The 17,206-nt window shown below is 44.6% G+C and overlaps 1 protein-coding gene across 1 annotated transcript; it reads left to right on the forward strand.

Annotated features, from left to right (window-relative positions):
* Window positions 1-183: 183 nt before the first annotated feature.
* On the forward strand, window positions 184-16,133 carry pole (polymerase (DNA directed), epsilon). The gene is made up of 49 exons (XM_072387989.1): window positions 184-430; window positions 518-653; window positions 736-816; window positions 930-974; window positions 1,053-1,145; window positions 1,251-1,405; window positions 1,501-1,645; window positions 1,737-1,817; window positions 1,932-2,039; window positions 2,124-2,234; window positions 2,343-2,428; window positions 2,918-3,037; window positions 3,116-3,248; window positions 3,346-3,459; window positions 3,566-3,778; window positions 3,867-3,974; window positions 4,070-4,198; window positions 4,277-4,379; window positions 4,469-4,615; window positions 4,719-4,864; window positions 5,003-5,151; window positions 5,271-5,363; window positions 5,604-5,906; window positions 6,018-6,213; window positions 6,381-6,595; window positions 6,962-7,064; window positions 7,175-7,255; window positions 7,342-7,464; window positions 7,549-7,758; window positions 7,876-8,088; window positions 8,208-8,351; window positions 8,452-8,592; window positions 8,762-8,915; window positions 9,067-9,173; window positions 9,306-9,482; window positions 9,702-9,925; window positions 10,013-10,233; window positions 10,320-10,524; window positions 10,618-10,791; window positions 11,761-11,886; window positions 13,142-13,274; window positions 13,368-13,563; window positions 13,654-13,785; window positions 13,909-14,102; window positions 14,201-14,401; window positions 14,498-14,623; window positions 15,440-15,529; window positions 15,627-15,880; window positions 16,019-16,133. The coding sequence occupies exons 1-48, from the start codon at window positions 363-365 to the stop codon at window positions 15,747-15,749; spliced, it is 6,876 nt and encodes a 2,291-aa protein (XP_072244090.1). The 5' UTR covers window positions 184-362; the 3' UTR covers window positions 15,750-15,880; window positions 16,019-16,133.
* Window positions 16,134-17,206: the final 1,073 nt, after the last annotated feature.

Below are 17,206 nucleotides of genomic sequence, written 5' to 3' on the forward strand. Positions count from 1 at the left end.
TTTAATTCACTATGCTTCTACTGAATAAAACAGCGTTTTTTTTTTATAGTCGCATTGCAAAATCTGTAGTTTTAAAGCGGAATTATGATATACGCGACAGTGAAACGGTGCAAAGTGTTATATTTGTCACTTAAACGATCTTTGTTTTCCTCTTCTCTCAGTCATCTCGCGGCAACTGCAAGAACGCGCCAAAACAAGAAAACACAAATCGTGTCAGATACGCTGACGGAGGACGACACAAGAGAAACGCTTTAAATTACTAGCAACGTCTCTACAAATGCGGCTTTACTCGCTCTTTTGTTACAACTGAGCGGCTGTTTGTTTAATTTTGCTGCTCTGTTGTCGGAAAACCCCAGTAGACGATGGTTTTGCAAAACAGCGGACGGTTCAAGGCGGACCGAGGACAAAGTGGAGGAGACCAGGAAAACCAGTAAGTGTAAACGCACCGATGCTTATAAAGTAGGTAACTAGAAGCTAGAAGGAGCTGTCGCTTAATGCAGCTGCATGTTTGAATCAGGGATGATGGCTCCTCGATGTCGGCCCTCAAGCGGCTGGAGCGCAGCCAGTTCACCGACGACATGGACGCGCGCTTCGGTTTCGACAGGATGAACGAGCCGGGGGAGAAAACAGGCTGGCTGATCAACATGCACCCTGTAAGTTCACGCAGTGTTAAGTGGATCGGGTTGAGTTTGCAGACGAGGCTTATTTTGTTTTTTTCCTCCCCTGATTTTGTAGGCTGAGATCCTGGATGAAGACAAGAGGATGATCAGTGCCGTGGATTATTATTTCATCCAGGAAGATGGAAGCAGGTTCAAGGTGTGTAGAAGTATAAGTTAATGAGCCCTTCTCTGGGAGACAGTCATGTAAATCTACAGTCGTAGACATGCACACTAATCTGACATGTTTTTCCTGATATTCACTGTCTGTAGGTGGCTCTTCCCTTTAAGCCTTACTTTTACATCGCCACTAAAAAGGTAAGTCTGTGACTTCGCTTTGATTCTTGTCATGTAATTATGATTAAACAAAAATCTTGAAAACTATGTTATTTCCAGAACTGTGACAGAGAGGTCATTTCATACCTGTCTAAGAAGTTCCAAGGAAAGGTGGCAAAGCTGGAAACTCTCCCAAAAGAGGACCTGGACTTGGTGAGAGCTTTGCCTTTAGCCTCATTTTGACAGCATTCGAGTGATTCCTTAATGATCCTTAAACAAAAGCTGTAAGATTTAAACACAACAACCTGCTCTCGCCAGCCAAACCATCTAGTTGGCCTGAAAAGAAGCTACATCAAGCTGTTGTTCAATACCGTGGACGACCTCGTCAAAGTCAAGCGGGACATCGCTCCGGCTGTACGCAAGAACAGAGAGAGGGAGCAGTCCAATGATGCCTACACCTCAATGTTGTCAAGGTAACAGTAAGCCATCAGCCCCGCCCTGAGAGGTTTATGTTGAGATATTTTTTTTTGTTATTTTTTCATGATGTATGATCGTTTTTTCCTTCCAGCGCCTTGTCTGGAGGCAGCGTGACCACAGCAGATGAAGACGTGCTGTTAAAGAGCATTGCAGATCAGTTAGACAACATAGTGGACATGAGAGAGTACGATGTACCTTACCACGTGCGAGTGTCCATCGATCTCAAGATACACGTGGTTAGAGCAATTTTCTGTGCTTGTGTTTAGGGAATTTCCTTCAGGCGCTTTTGCTGGCCGTTCTGATCTGGGCTTTCTTTTCTTTGCTCAGGCTCACTGGTACAATGTTCGATACAGGGGCAGCGCTTATCCGCCAGAGATCGTACGCAGAGACGACCTTGTCGAGCGCCCAGTATGAAGATTTAGTCATTTATATTCTCAGCATCACGATCCGTAATACAGTCCTAACCATTCAGCATCCCAGAGCGTTTCTGTTGAACACGGTTTCCCTCGTTTCTTCCTTTAGGATCCAGTCGTTTTGGCTTTTGACATCGAGACCACCAAACTTCCGCTGAAATTCCCAGACGCAGAGACGGATCAGATCATGATGATATCTTACATGATCGATGGACAGGTGTGTTTCCTGGGACTTACAAGGTCATGATTCAGTCCGTATTGTTAGCGTCAGTTTTGACAGCTCTTGATAATTTTTTTCCAGGGGTTTCTGATCACAAACAGAGAGATTGTCTCTGAGAACATTGAGGATTTTGAGTTCACTCCCAAACCTGAATATGACGGGCCTTTCACTGTTTTCAATGAGGACGATGAGGTTTGTAGTTCCGCTGCAGTAGACACAAATCGCAGCACTTTGTTTTATGTGTATTGATGGATTGTTGTGCTAGTGTAATAGCATGTCGCTACATGGCTTTGGCTGCAGGCTGCTCTCATTCAGAGGTGGTTTGATCACGTTCAAGAAACCAAACCCAACATCTTCGTAACATACAACGGAGACTTCTTTGATTGGTGAGTTTTCTTTATAGGGACATTTTTTTTGTTGAACATCCCCCAACAATGTGAAATATAGATAAGAACAGTGTTAATCACCGAAATCTTGGATTTAATTGAGCACAGCAGACGAGCATTATATCAAATGTTGAATCTGGAAAATAGTTGTTTTAGTAAAAGAAATGGCTAATTCATTGTGAATTAATGCCTGCAACATGTTTAAAAATTGACAGTTGCAAAGAAAGAAGGAAAAAAAAAACACATTGTGGAAAATCTGACAGTTCATCAAACTAATTACGTACCATGATTAGGTATAAAAAGAGCATCGTTGTGAAGCTGAGTCGGAATTTGGGTCTTTCATAATCTTCAGCTCATGATATTTAAAAAGATTCAGAGTGTGGTGAAAAGTACACAAGGCACAGGCCGTGACCTCGAGGCACTGCTGTTATCAACATCTACCAAAGTTTGTATCTACTTTTTTTCTGATATTGTTTTGAATCTCTCTAGGCCTTTTATCGAAACTCGGGCTACTCTCCATGGGCTTAGCATGCACAGAGAGATCGGTTTTCAGAAGGACAGCCAGGGAGAGTACAAGTCCAGTCAAGCCATCCACATGGACTGCCTAAGGTGGGAACACTTCACATTTCTTTTCAGTTAAATGAATCAATGACTTCATCCTTCCAACCTACGTCTCCCGTGTGTCAGGTGGGTAAAGAGAGACAGTTACTTACCTGTTGGAAGCCACAATCTGAAGGCAGCAGCGAAGGCTAAATTGGGTTACGACCCAGTGGAGTTGGACCCAGAGGAGATGTGCCGCATGGCAACTGAGGAACCACAGGTACAGAAAAGGGATTCAGCTTTTCCAGCCCAGAAAACAAAGACTTCAATTGATTTAAAGGGGTGTTTGCTTTTTATTTTCTCTTTCTTTCTGCCAGACCTTGGCAACCTACTCTGTGTCAGATGCTGTGGCCACGTATTACCTTTACATGAAATACGTTCACCCCTTCATCTTTGCTCTGTGTACCATCATCCCCATGGAGCCTGATGAGGTTAGTCTCAGCTGTGTGTTGTGCACGAGGTCTTGAATAATCCACTAAACTTTTGCCTTTGAATGATTATTCTTTCCTTTTTCTTGTATGGTCTGCTTGCCAATAGGTGCTGCGTAAAGGTTCTGGGACTCTGTGTGAAGCCTTGCTCATGGTGCAGGCCTTCCATGCAAACATCGTGTTTCCCAACAAGCAGGAGCAGGTCTTCAACAAACTGACAGACAACGGTCACGTCTTGGACTCTGAAACCTATGTGGGGGGACACGTGGAGGCGCTGGAGTCTGGAGTATTTCGTAGTGACATCCCCTGTCGTTTTAAAATGGTAGCCACGCTCACTTCCTCTCTGTGCTGCTGTTTCTTTCTCATGTTTGTGTGTTTTTAAGCGAGCGTTTGGTGCGATGTGTTCACAGAACCCAGCTGCTTTTGACTTCCTGCTGCAAAGAGTTGAGAGAACAATGCGTCACGCTGTTGAGGAAGAGGAAAAAATCCCTCTGGACCAAGTTACCAACTTTAATGAGGTAAGTTGGCCTTTTTTTTTTTCTTTTCTTTTTTTTCTGAGCATGATTTTTTTTTTTTTGATCTGTGACTTGAAACATCTCTGGTATTTCATCAGGTGTGTGACGAAATAAAAGAGAAGCTGACTTCCTTGAAGGAGGTTCCAAACAGGATTGAATGTCCCCTCATCTACCATCTGGATGTGGGTGCCATGTACCCAAATATCATTCTCACCAACCGCCTGCAGGTAAAATTCAAACATCCAAAGTTATGTAGCAAATGCCGTTGAAATGCAGGAGGTTCAGTGTCGTTATCATCTTTTTAGCCGTCGGCTATGGTTGATGAGGCCACGTGTGCTGCCTGTGACTTTAACAAGCCCGGTGCCACCTGCCAAAGGAAGATGGCCTGGCAATGGAGAGGGGAAATCAGTAAGTTAGCGTTTTACAATTGTGGCATTTTAAGATACTGAACAAGTCCATTTTTCTTTGACTTTCAAAGAATATTATTCTGTCTGCAGTGCCTGCAAGCCGCAGTGAGTTCCACCGCATCCAGCAGCAGCTTGAGTCCGAAAAGTTCCCCCCGCTGTTTCCCAACGGGCGGCCTCGGGCCTTCCACACTCTCAACAGGGAGGAACAGGCCAAGCACGAGAAGAAACGTCTGGCAGGTACTGCCTGTTCTTGGTGTCCTTGCTGTAGATTTGTTACAGGCTGTCCTAACTGCTGTCTGGTTGCCAGAGCTTAGTTGAGGATGTTTTTTTTCTTTGTCAGACTACTGTAGGAAGGCCTATAAGAAGATACACGTCACCAGGCTGGAGGAGCGCGTCACCACCATCTGTCAGAGAGAAAACTCCTTTTACGTTGACACCGTCAGAGCTTTCAGGGATCGGCGTTATGAATTCAAAGGACTTCACAAGGTATGTGACCTTAAATCTCCACAGCTCTTCAGTCTTTGGACCATCATTCATTTGTAATTGCACATTGAACTCGTTTCCAGTTGCTCAGCGGGTTTTTTTAAAAAATTTTTGTTCTATGTGCTACTTTCTTTGTCGAAGGTGTGGAAGAAGAAGCTGTCGGCAGCTCAGGACAGCGGAGATGCTGCTGAGGTGAAGCGCTGCAAAAACATGGAGATCCTGTACGAGTCTCTTCAACTGGCTCACAAATGCATTCTGAACTCGTTCTATGGCTACGTCATGAGGAAAGGGTAGGGCCCACCTTCAGTGCTCATCGTCACATATCCACTCTCACTGTTATTTAAACCTTTTGCCGTTGTGAAATGGGTCCGTGCTGCTGACCTCATGTCACTTGTACTGTCTCCATCAGGGCCCGCTGGTACTCCATGGAGATGGCTGGTATTGTGTGCTACACTGGAGCCAACATTATCACACAGGCCAGAGAGCTCATAGAACAAATAGGGTGAGTATCGTGTAGCTCATGTGACACCAGATCGAAGAGGGAAGTTTCCTGAGATCGATGGTTTCGTTAACATGTTTTTGTCTGTAGACGTTTCCTAACATAGGGGCTTGGATTCAGCTCCTTCATGTTTTTGTTCTGTAACCATTGTGGCTTTTATAAACGTATAAAGTCAAAGTATTTGCATGTATTAGTCCTGCTTCATTAGGACTTAATTTTTGTCTCGTGTCCTTTGTGACCCAGGAGGCCCCTTGAGTTGGACACTGATGGTATCTGGTGCGTCCTCCCCAACACCTTCCCTGAGAACTTTGTGGTAAAAACCAGCAATGAGAAGAAGCCCAAGGTGACCATCTCCTACCCGGGGGCAATGCTGAACATTATGGTAAAGGAGGGATTCACTAACGACCAGTACCACGAGCTGGTCGATCCCGCGTCGCTCACTTACAACATCAGGTCAGAGAACAGCATCTTCTTTGAAGTGGATGGACCGTACCTGGCAATGATCCTGCCGGCATCAAAAGAGGAAGGCAAGAAGCTGAAGAAGAGGTGTGCCAGTGTTTAATTTTCTATGATTAAATGATTGAACTCCAGCTGATCTGGCATCTGTTGTGTGAGGATATTGGAACGAGGGATTTAACATCTCCCTGTTGTTTTAAGGTATGCTGTGTTCAACGAGGATGGCTCTCTGGCTGAGCTCAAAGGTTTTGAAGTGAAGAGAAGAGGGGAGCTCCAGCTCATTAAGATTTTCCAGTCATCCGTGTTTGAAGCTTTCCTCAAAGGTACCACTTTGGAGGAAGTTTACGCTTCTGTGGCCAAAGTGGCCGACTACTGGCTCGATGTCCTTTACAGCAAGGTAAATGTCAAGGATCAGCTGCTGGGAAACTGTCCTTTGTTTTCAAGTTGGTTTTTTTTGTACTTTCTTTTCGCAACATTTTAGACAAAACAAAAGAAACATTCCTCGTTCCTGCTTTAATCTTCATCACAAAAAGCTGATTATTTTCCCCTGGCTCATTTTTCCAGGCTGCCAATATGCCAGATGCAGAGCTGTTTGACCTGATTTCAGAGAATCGCTCAATGTCCAGGAAGCTGGAGGACTACGGCGAGCAGAAATCCACATCGATCAGCACAGCCAAGCGACTGGCCGAGTTTCTGGGAGACCAGATGGTGAAAGATGCTGGTCTGAGCTGTCGCTACGTCATCTCCCGTAAACCTGAGGGATCCCCCGTTACAGAGAGGTGGGGCAGGAGCCGTGAGAATAAACCAGGGAATAATGCTACAGATTCCTTAAGTCTGTCTGTAGACTGTATGAATTAAGATGGTGGTGGTCCTGGTTCAGGTACCATAATGGCACCCCATGTCTGAATAAGGACACTTGTTGTATGCCATTCACCCCTCCATCCTAATGGGCAAAAAAACAAAAAACAAACACCCTGTCGTGATGGTAGATATGATGGATTTCCCGGTGTGAGCAGCATCAAATACAAATAAGATGATCCTATAGCTGTTCCCCAAATGAATGTGAAGCGCATTCACTTTGTAATGTTAGTGGCAAAAAAAAAAGCCTTGGGTTTGATACTAATGAATCTCTTTCTCGCCTTCAGGGCCGTTCCTCTGGCCATCTTCCAGGCAGAGCCCAGTGTGAAGAAACATTTCCTCAGAAAGTGGTTGAAGATGCCCAGCCTGCATGACTTGGACATCCGCTCTGTGAGTCTGAAGAACGGCTCTGAAGAACACCTAAAATGAAATAAACAGAGAAACGAGCCTTTAGTTACCTTCTGTCATTTTATATTTCTTCTTGTTTTGGGCTTTTCCAGATCCTTGACTGGAGCTATTATATAGAGAGACTGGGTAGTGCAATCCAGAAGATCATCACCATCCCTGCAGCTCTGCAACAGGTTAAAGATTAAATTGTAAATTCTTTAAGTCGATTTCAGGGTCATTTTGGACATTTGATTTTTAAATGGCTTCTGTTCATCATCAGGTGAAGAATCCAGTTCCCAGAGTGAGGCATCCTGATTGGCTTCACAAGAAACTCCTGGAGAAAAACGATATCTACAAGCAAAAGAAAATAAGTGAGCTGTTTACCAGTGAGGGCAAGAGACAGGTAGGTTGACTTCACACACTGAGTCTCCCCTGGTTAAAGCCCATTTTGCTGCTCCATCATTTACTTTTTCTCTATCTCCCTCAGGTGGCCCATCAGCCTCTTGAAGCAGGCCAAGCTGCAGACATGGAGGACTTTGGGATGCCCGCCAGACCACTGCAGCCAGCCATCCTCATCAGCACCAAGCGGAAGCGGGCTTCACAGGGAGGTGACAGCCAGGTGGAGTCTCAGGACCTGGAGCTCACACAGTCCTGGAGAGAAATCCTGGGACCTCCCCCTCCTACGGGGACGACACGGGTCAGAAAAAAGCACAGTCAATGCACTTCCTTCTAGTCTCGCCATTCAATTTGACATGCTGTGATCATAGTGATGTCAGGAAAAAGCAGAAGTTTTAGCAACTATGTTGTTATGTAGGAGGAGCGGCTGGTGTGGCTGCGGTACCATAAGAAAAAGTGGGAGCTGCAGATAAGGCAAAGGAAGGAGAGAAAGAAGAGGAGGAAGCTGCTGGATGGCGAGGCTCAACCTGTTGGTGGTGGAGTGATCAGAGATGGCCCCACCACTGGCCTGGGAAGCTTCCTCCGCAGAACAGCACGCAGCATCCTGGACATGCCGTGGCAGATTGTGCAGGTAGGGCAAAGTCACCACGTTGGTATCAGTTTAACTTGATGATGTTGGAGAAAGAAATAAAGAAAAATCCAGATAGATAAACGTGATCTGTGACATAATGTCCATGTTCTACCTCTCAGATCGCAGAGACGAGCCACCCTGGTCTGTACAAGCTGTGGGCTGTGATTGGAAATGACCTCCACTGCATGAAACTCAACATCCCGCGTGTCTTCTACGTCAACCAGAAAGTCCCGAAACAAGAGGAGGGAGCCACATACAAAAAGGTCCGCAATAAGACAACATTATGCAGCCACAGCATATGTTGAAATGGCGTGTTTCCATAAAAGGTTTATCAGATACATTTCTACGATTGTGCGACTTCAGGTGAACCGCTTGCTGCCTCGCTCCAACGTGGTGTACTACCTTTACGAGTACTCCGTGCCGGAGGAGATGTACCTGGAGCACATTAATGAGATCAACGCCGACCTCTCTGCACCAGACATCGAAGGGGTCTATGAAACTCAGGTTACTATCTATTTATCCCCGGTGTTTTAACAAAGCATGACTCAGAAGGCTCGGCCCATGTGTCCAATCCAGCTCGAATGACCTCGTCTTGTATGAAATGTAAATGAAATAGTGCACGTTTGTTGTGAGTTGAGTTCTGCATTTAGGGAGCTCCTCTTCCTCCTGACAGGTGCCCTTGCTGTTCCGTGCACTGGTGCAGCTCGGGTGTGTGTGTATGGTCAACAAACATGTTGTGAGAGATCTGGCTGGCAGGGAGGCTGACACCTTCGATTTGGAGCACCTCGAGATGAGGTCACTGGCCCAGTTCGGCTACCTGGAACCTGGTAAGACCTGTTAAAGAAACACTGAAGATTAGCCTGCAGAGATTGTTGCTTTGTTGGTTTCAGTTTCCCTCATAATGGTCTGATAAATTGCATGTGAATTTAGCTGTATTCAATACGTTTGACATGACTGTGGTTTGATATGTCTTCACAGGGAGTGTCCGCCACATGTACTTATATCATCACGCCCAGGGCCACAAGGCCCTATTTGGACTGTTCATCCCCTCTCAACGCAAAGCTAACATCTTTGTCCTGGACACCGTAAGAATGACACAAATCTCAATGTGTTTGTTTTGATCTCTTAGAGACGAATATTTTTCCTCTCAGTGCTAAAATCTCGATGCATTGTTCTCCAGCCTGCTTAAGTTTTGTCACTTGTTTTGGATTTTTTAGGTCCGAAGCAACCAAATGCCCAACCTGAGTAACCTCTACAGCGCTGAGCGCACAGCACTCCTAGAGAAGACCACAGAGGAGCTTCTGCCTCCAGAGAAACACACCTTCGAGGTTCGGGCTGAAAATGACATGAAGGCCATCTCCCGCGCTCTGCAGCGCATACTGCTAAATTACAAGGTAGAATACGTTGTTGGTATTTGCTACAATATTGAAGAAAAGTCATGTTTGATAGCGCCCTCGCAAACAACAAAAGTTAACATACAGTCCGTCTTTTTGTGACACATTGGTTGTATATTATAAGACAAAGTTAAGCTCTGCAGGAGATCGTTTAGCTGGTCGTGAAATATTAAAGGCACAAAATCAGTAAATGTTCACTTTGTCTGTTGCCGTTTACAGGAGGAGCGACGTGGACCCACCCTCATCGCTGTGCAGTCAAACTGGGAGTTGAGGCGACTGACAGCAGGAATGCCGGTGCTTGAGGAGTTTCCAGTCGTGCCAGTACATGTGGTGGATGAGATCAGCTACAATGTGCTGGACTGGCAACGCCACGGTGCCCGGCGCATGATCCGCCATTATCTCAACCTGGACAGCTGCCTGTCACAGGCTTTTGATATGGCCAGGTATGAACAACCCACCCTTCCTTTTGCAGATTTGTCTTTTATCCCCACTGCACAGTTAATAAATCTGTTTTAAACCTCACACTTCAGGTATTACCACTTACCTGTGGGGAACCTGCCCCAGGATGTGTCCATCTTTGGCTCAGACCTGTTTCTAGCCAGACATCTACGGAAACACAACCACCTGCTGTGGCTTTCACCCACAGCCAGGCCTGACCTCGGAGGAAAAGAGGCGGATGACAGTCGTCTGGTCATGGAAAACGATGACAGGGGCTCTGTGGAGATCAATGCACAGGGATGCTATTCCACAGGTACACAAAAGACCAGGATCTCTCCAAAAATATCTATTTTAAACGTGTCAGTTCCTGCTTTTCTGTATTTTACGCTTCTTTTCTAGCATGTGTGGAGTTGGACTTGCAGAGCCTGGCGGTGAATACCATCCTCCAGTCCCAGCATGTCAACGACATGGAGGGCGGAGCCAGTCTGGGGGTCAGTTTTGATGTGATCCAGCAGGCCTCGTTGGAGGAGATGATGTCAGGAAATCAGGGCGCAAGCTCTCTCGCTAGCTACGATGAGACGGCTCTCTGCTCCAACACCTTCAGGTGTGTACATATCTGTGCTGTGAGCCATCAAAGCCACAGAAGAAAATGTCATGCGTTATTCAACCCTCTGTGCTGTACGTGTTGTCTGAGCAGGATCTTAAAGAGCATGGTGGTTGGATGGGTCAGGGAGATCACACAGTACCACAACGTGTACGCAGACAACCAGGTTATGCACTTCTACCGGTGGCTGCGTTCTCCGAGCTCTCTGCTGTATGACCCAGCCTTGCATCGCACCCTGCACAACATGATGAAGAAGGTGTTTCTACAGTAAGTGCACAATCCCTTTTACTACAACAACAAAAAAGCAAAAGAAGCTTTTTTTTCAGTCTTGAGAGCTTTGTTAAGAAAACGAAATTAAATGGTGTTTATTAACAGGTGGACACTGACCTCATCATATCTTTTAAAGGGATAGTGTCAGTTTCAGTCACTGTATTACCTAAAGCTGACATTCTGTTTTTGGAGAAGCGTACAAGAGAATAGAAGCAAACCTCAGTGTTTGGCTGTGTAAAAAGGGCTCTGCAGCGTTACATATTTGAACCACCTAAAAAGATCCAAATGAAACAACAAGATGTTTGGAACACACTGCTGTCAGATCCACCTTTCTGCCTTTGAAAAATGGCATAGATTACCGCTGACAAAAACAGTAAGTTGACCTTGCAGAACACAGGAGTTACCGGTCTACCTCTGGGTTTTCTGGGTTTAATGCGTTGGAGCTAAACTAGTCTGTTCAAACGGTTCCACGTGGCAAATTACCCTTTTTGTCAAGAGTCTGGTTTAAGAGAGTGTTGCAACAGCCTCAGCTTCCCTTCCAAAGGACTGTCTGATGGAAATGTGTGTGGACTGTAATAAGTGTAACTGAGTATAATGTAAGTTTGTTTTTCATATGGCTTAAATGCTTTGTACCGATAACCTTGATAACAGCAGTAAATCTCTTAGGCTCCATGCAGGTTCCACTGACATGAGCTGGGCTACTATTACACAATCACTGTTTGTATTAAAATGTACTAAATCGGCTGTATTTGAATAGATAGTATGATATGATTATAATATTATACAATACTATTGGTGTCTGATTTTGAATCGAATGAACCCTGTGAAGAAACTAGAGAAGATGAAGCGCCCTGTGACTATCAACAATGATGGGTTCCTCCTTTCACGCCTGTCCTTCTGCTGATGAATTCACTAGAGGAGCGTTATGCTGCTCCTCCGTTAATTATTCCCTCTTTCTGCTGTCAGGTTGGTTGCAGAGTTTAAACGTCTGGGCTCAACTGTGGCATACGGAAACTTTAACAGGATCATCTTGTGCACTAAAAAGCGCAGGATAGACGACGCTATTGCCTACGTGGAATACATCACCAACAGGTCAGGTTACACCTGCATTGTATGCACACGAGCTTTATTCCTGATTCTTGTTTCTGTATTTCCAGCCCCAAACGTTTGTATTCACACAGTATTTAAATGTTACTGATGAAAGCTTGATTGCTTCCATCGTTTGTTTTTAATCTCCAGATACAGACACACAGATGGCTCAGCCAACAGATGTTTGTGTTTGTTTGTCTTCAGTGGTCTGAAATAAGAGCCAAAACCCTGACGGCGTAATTGCTTTTGTTGATCCCTCAGATGTTTTTGTGGTCTCCTTCATAGGAAGTGATTTCAGTTAAGAGACACATTTAAAGCTCATCACACTAATGGAAGTGGATGATACATGCATCGCAAAGTAATGCCAATGTATTATTATCCATGGGTCCCACTGATGTCACGTGTGTCCAATTTCACAGTTCTCCTTAGTTTTTTGCATTAGACAGTGGCCACTTATGAAGAGGCTGATGAGTAACTACCGTATTTCATTGTATTTAAGGACCCACGACAAAAGTAGGTATGAATAATAGTTAATTAGTGACTGACATCAGCTCAAACCACAGCGTTTGAGTGTACTGTAGTCAGATAAAGTTAACTAACCTTAGCATAAGACACGATGTGGATCTCCACTGAGATAGCTAACATCACGTTAGGTAACGTCGCGTCAGCGTTAATCATATGGCATCTGAAGTTAATCATGTTTTTGGTGTGTTTTGTGAGGGGTTTCCAATAACTAAAATAAAAATGAGATGGAGTTGAGGACTTATGGGACACAAAGTGTTGATTGCACAGCCTGGAGTCAGCCATTGGCTGCCAGTGGTCTCTTTGTATTGCAGCCAACCGTTTATTCCGCCGGTCTACCTTTGGGACGGACTAAAACTACATTTTGGGGTTTCTTTGTCGACTGCTATCACAGCCGACAGCACAACATATTCCTGGCATCTTTCAAATAACGTCAACTTTGGGTCTGTCGCTGATTTTCCTGCTACTCCACTTGTTCTGGTAACATGACAACGCTGTAACCTGCGGGCCGACACAAATATGGCGGCACGAAAATACAGTGTCGTCATGTGGTCCTATTGGATAGAGACATTACATCAGTTTTTATGAATGTTGTCTGACTCAAACAAGCTGCAGTGTGTTTTATATACTATTTATGTACTTTATGTACACTATTTAAGTTACCATTTTCAGTTTCGATTGTCTCGTTATATGTGCCTGGAGACCTGTCAAACCCCTTTTTCTGTTTCACCTCCAGTATACATTCCAGAGAAATCTTCCACTCTCTGTCCATCTCCTTCTCACGATGTTGGGAGTTTCTATTGTGGATGGACCCGGCCAACTATGGAGGTGTGAAAGGCAAACTGCCTTCCAGCATCTTGTGTGGGGAGGTACAACAAACCCTCATCTCTCACCAGTTTATTTTCACAAGTTAAAGTTTAAATTATTAAAGCTTACTCTCCCAACACGACTGCCGTCCTCAGGGAGGTGACAAGCAGAAGAAAAGCAGACAAGGGGAGGGAGATGAGGACGGCAGCGAGGATGAAGAAGAGGACAATGGTGAAGAAGATGATGGAGAAACCGATGAAGTCGAGGAGCTTATTGAGAGCAACTGGAATATCATGCAGTATCTTCCCCAAGCAGCCTCCTGCCAGAAATACTTCCTCATGATCGTCTCAGGTAAGGGAAAAAAACAAAACATATATACACATATCATCTTTTCCCAGGTTTTTCTGTCATCATGTCTAACACACACCCTTCCTATGCCAGCCTACATTGCTGCAGTGTACCACAGCATGAAAGAGGAGCTGAGACGCAACGCTCCTGGAGCAACACCCATCAAAAGACGGGGAGGCAGCCAGGCTTCCCAGCAAGCACTCGGAGACTCGAGTGCGCTTCCTGGTGAGATGTGGTTTAGGAGCCCGCTGACAATTTATTAGTCAGGAACCGTATATTGTATCCCTTAGACGTTCTGCAAGCCACTGTTTGTTACGCTTGAACAGCTTTCAATGGTTTCCTCCACAGGAATGATCACTTTCTCCCAGGAATATGTGGCAGGCGAGCTGACGCAGAACATTTTCACCATCACTCAGAAAATCCAGAAAAAGGTGACGGGGACCAGGAGCGTGACCCAGACCTCGGAGATGTTCCCCGTCTTGCCTGGATCCCACCTGGCACTCAACAACCCAGCGCTGGAGTTTATCAAATATGTCTGCCAGGTATATTGCTAAGTGCCACATTATGGGCCAAGTTCTGTGGTTGAATTGCAACTGATGCACCAGTTCTTCAGAGTTCTCCCTGTTTTTCCTCTTTTTAGGTTCTTTCACTTGATGCCAACATTGTGAATCAAGTGAACAAGCTGAAGAGAGACCTTCTGCGTCTCGTGGATGTCGGAGAGTTTTCAGAGGAAGCCCAGTTCCGGGACCCGTGTAACTCCTACATCCTACCAGAAGTCATCTGCCACCACTGCAACTTCTGCCGGGACCTTGACCTTTGCAAGGACCCATCAGTGGCACAGGTAAGTTTACAGCTTGTACAAACGGCCTCAGAGCTATTACACTGTAATTCCTTTTCAAAAATCTAAGGGGGGGCGTGAACTGTGTCGTTTCCTCAGGACGGATCTGTCCTGCCGCAGTGGTTCTGCTCAAACTGCCAGGCGCAGTATGAGACAGAGTCTGTTGAGATGGCTCTGGTAGAAGCTCTGCAGAAGAAACTTATGAGTTACACGCTGCAGGACCTGGTGAGTAAAACCCTGCTCAGAAATACTCTGCTGAAAATGAGCCCTCTGAGCATAAACATGCAACCTGCCGTGATGCTTTCTTTAAGTGTAAAGGGCTGAACATGGTTCTCTGTACACTCTGTGTTGGTGCCTCGTAATTGCATGACTCGAAGTTACAGCATTCTGCTCTTCTGTGAAAAAGATAACCTAATGTTAAATGAATAAAGATTGAGCTGTGGTAATAGTTTTTTTCCCTATGCCCTTTTCACAGGTTTTAGCGTTTTGTCCTCTTTGTTGTAAAATCAGTTATTGTCAGCCCCTCCAGGCTCTAGCTGGAGCTAACTTCCAACCAGTCAGTATTAGATCCGTGTGTAATGTCATCACCTGAGACTATATGTTGTTGGCTTTTATTTTTTTTGAGGACCGCGTCTGTCCGCTTGCGTTGAAAAATGTCCGTCTGCGGAGGCTGAGAGGGCTGCAGACCACTGTGAAGTTCTAAAACGGCTTTTAAACAGTATTGAGTTTGATATGATGCGCTGCTGAGTTCTGGCAGCCAGCGTAGATCAGTTGATTTAATTCTAATGTTAGCTACAAGTTTAGACTTGTAGTTAAATTAGAAAAATTTCACTATTGTCATTTCAATGTTGATCAGAGTTGTGATGAAATCAACAAGAACTTTGAATACGTACCAGAGCTGTTGCATGGGATCTCACTTGGAAGCTTAGTAGAGTAGACAGTGAGTGCACTGTAGGTGTGTTACACGTCATACAAATGTCCAGTTTTAAAAAAACAACGTGTAACTGGTGTTCACTACTCAAAACTCTTTTTGAATTTAAGGTGTGCACCAAATGCAAAGGGGTGAAGGAGGCAAACATGCCCCTCTACTGTGGATGTGCCGGAGACTTCGACCTGACTTTCTCAACCAAGGTTTCCACTCTTAAACATATTACATTATTTAATTTAGCATGTAAAAGCACACGATGGGTTCTGTTTGACTCGGCTCTCTTCTTCTTTCTGTTTAAAGGGCTTCTCTGAGCAGATCGCTGTGTTTCGGAACATAGCGTCCCACTACAACATGAGATTCCTGGAAGAGACCATTGATTGGCTAATCGTGATGAGCCCTCAGATCAGCCAGAGCACTCAGTGAATGTGACATGCGACGAAAGGGTCTGACACTTCCTGTACTGCGTCGAGGGGACACTCAGTGCTGAAAACTTAATGCACTTTCGCAGCCACATGGTTTGTGTGCTTTGTGATCACATGTAACAAGGATCACATGTGATCGCATGTAAGGAGGATCACATGTGATCACATGTAACGGTGATCACATGTAACGAGGATCACATGTGATCACATGTAACGAGGATCACATGTAATCACATGTAAGGAGGACACTGATGAGGTGGGCAGGAGGAGAAAATGTGTGCGCTGTATATATGTTTGAACTGGATTTTTACCACTTTGCAGCTGTGTATTGTATGGATATCAGAATTTCAAATGTTAATAAAGAAATGATACATATTTTTGGTAAGTGTTTGAACAAAGAGTTTCTGTTATTTGTCTCTGTGCTGTAGACTGGAGTTCTGACACAAAGGAACAACATGGCCTTCCTGAGTGCCATCTACGGTACTCTGGAGACTTTTACTAATCTGCAGGCAAATTGCTTGAGTTTCCTCATTATTTGGGAGCTCATGTGTCTATGGTGGCTTTCATGCAACTCCAGTGACCTGATCTGCAGCCAGCAGTGAAACACTTACTGGTATCATGTGTATAACCTCTGCATGTTAATCAAATCATGTTAAAAAAAGAAAGAAACTAGCATATCTGGCTGGTTTTGTTACTTTTATCCCCTCTTCCTGTCATCCAAAAACAACCGGTTGGATATTGTAAATACAGTAGGTTTGTAAATGCTTTAAATCTACACACCTAGGTGTGTAGGTTACTTGCTTTGCCTGCTAAGAGTTGTTTCCCGCACGAGTAATCGCATTTCAAACTGTGAACTAAGGCACAATTAGATTGGCTTCTTGGATGACGCTGAGGGAAAATTGGAGCATCTCATGGCTTGAGACTAATATTAAAAAAAAAACTTTGTTGAATTAAAAAAAAAATACAAATGAAATTAACTTCAATTTCCCTTTGCTTAATAGAAAACACATAATTTCCAAACCATACATCCGACCATTCGTCTCCTCCATCCATCATGGCCAGCATCGATCCTAAAGCCTTACTTCACCGCTGACACTTGTAATGCTCTCAGGCAAACAGATGGATTCACACTCCCCACAATCTTGTTAGGGAAACCGTTTTATGGGAACTGTCTGCAGTATTTGATTACTTGTTCATTGCTCTCCTCCTGCGTTTCCTCAATGTATTTCCTTTCCTCTTGTTTCTTCTCATTACGCTGCCTACACTTCAGTGCGGGCTCCTTTTGTCCTTCGGATTGAAGAACTAAACGAAATCATCACTTTTGTATTCTTTGAACACAACATGCGGGTGACATGAGTTAACAGAGGACATTTATTACTGGACTGGATGTTTGTAATACATAAGTATAGTTTGCATGGTTTGTAAATCTGATTCTCACTTATGGTTCTGCTATGAAAT

Source organism: Leuresthes tenuis, unplaced genomic scaffold (genome assembly GCF_036924035.1).
Source record: "Leuresthes tenuis unplaced genomic scaffold, fLeuTen1.0.hap1 SCAF_6, whole genome shotgun sequence".
Classification (NCBI taxonomy): domain Eukaryota; kingdom Metazoa; phylum Chordata; class Actinopteri; order Atheriniformes; family Atherinopsidae; genus Leuresthes; species Leuresthes tenuis.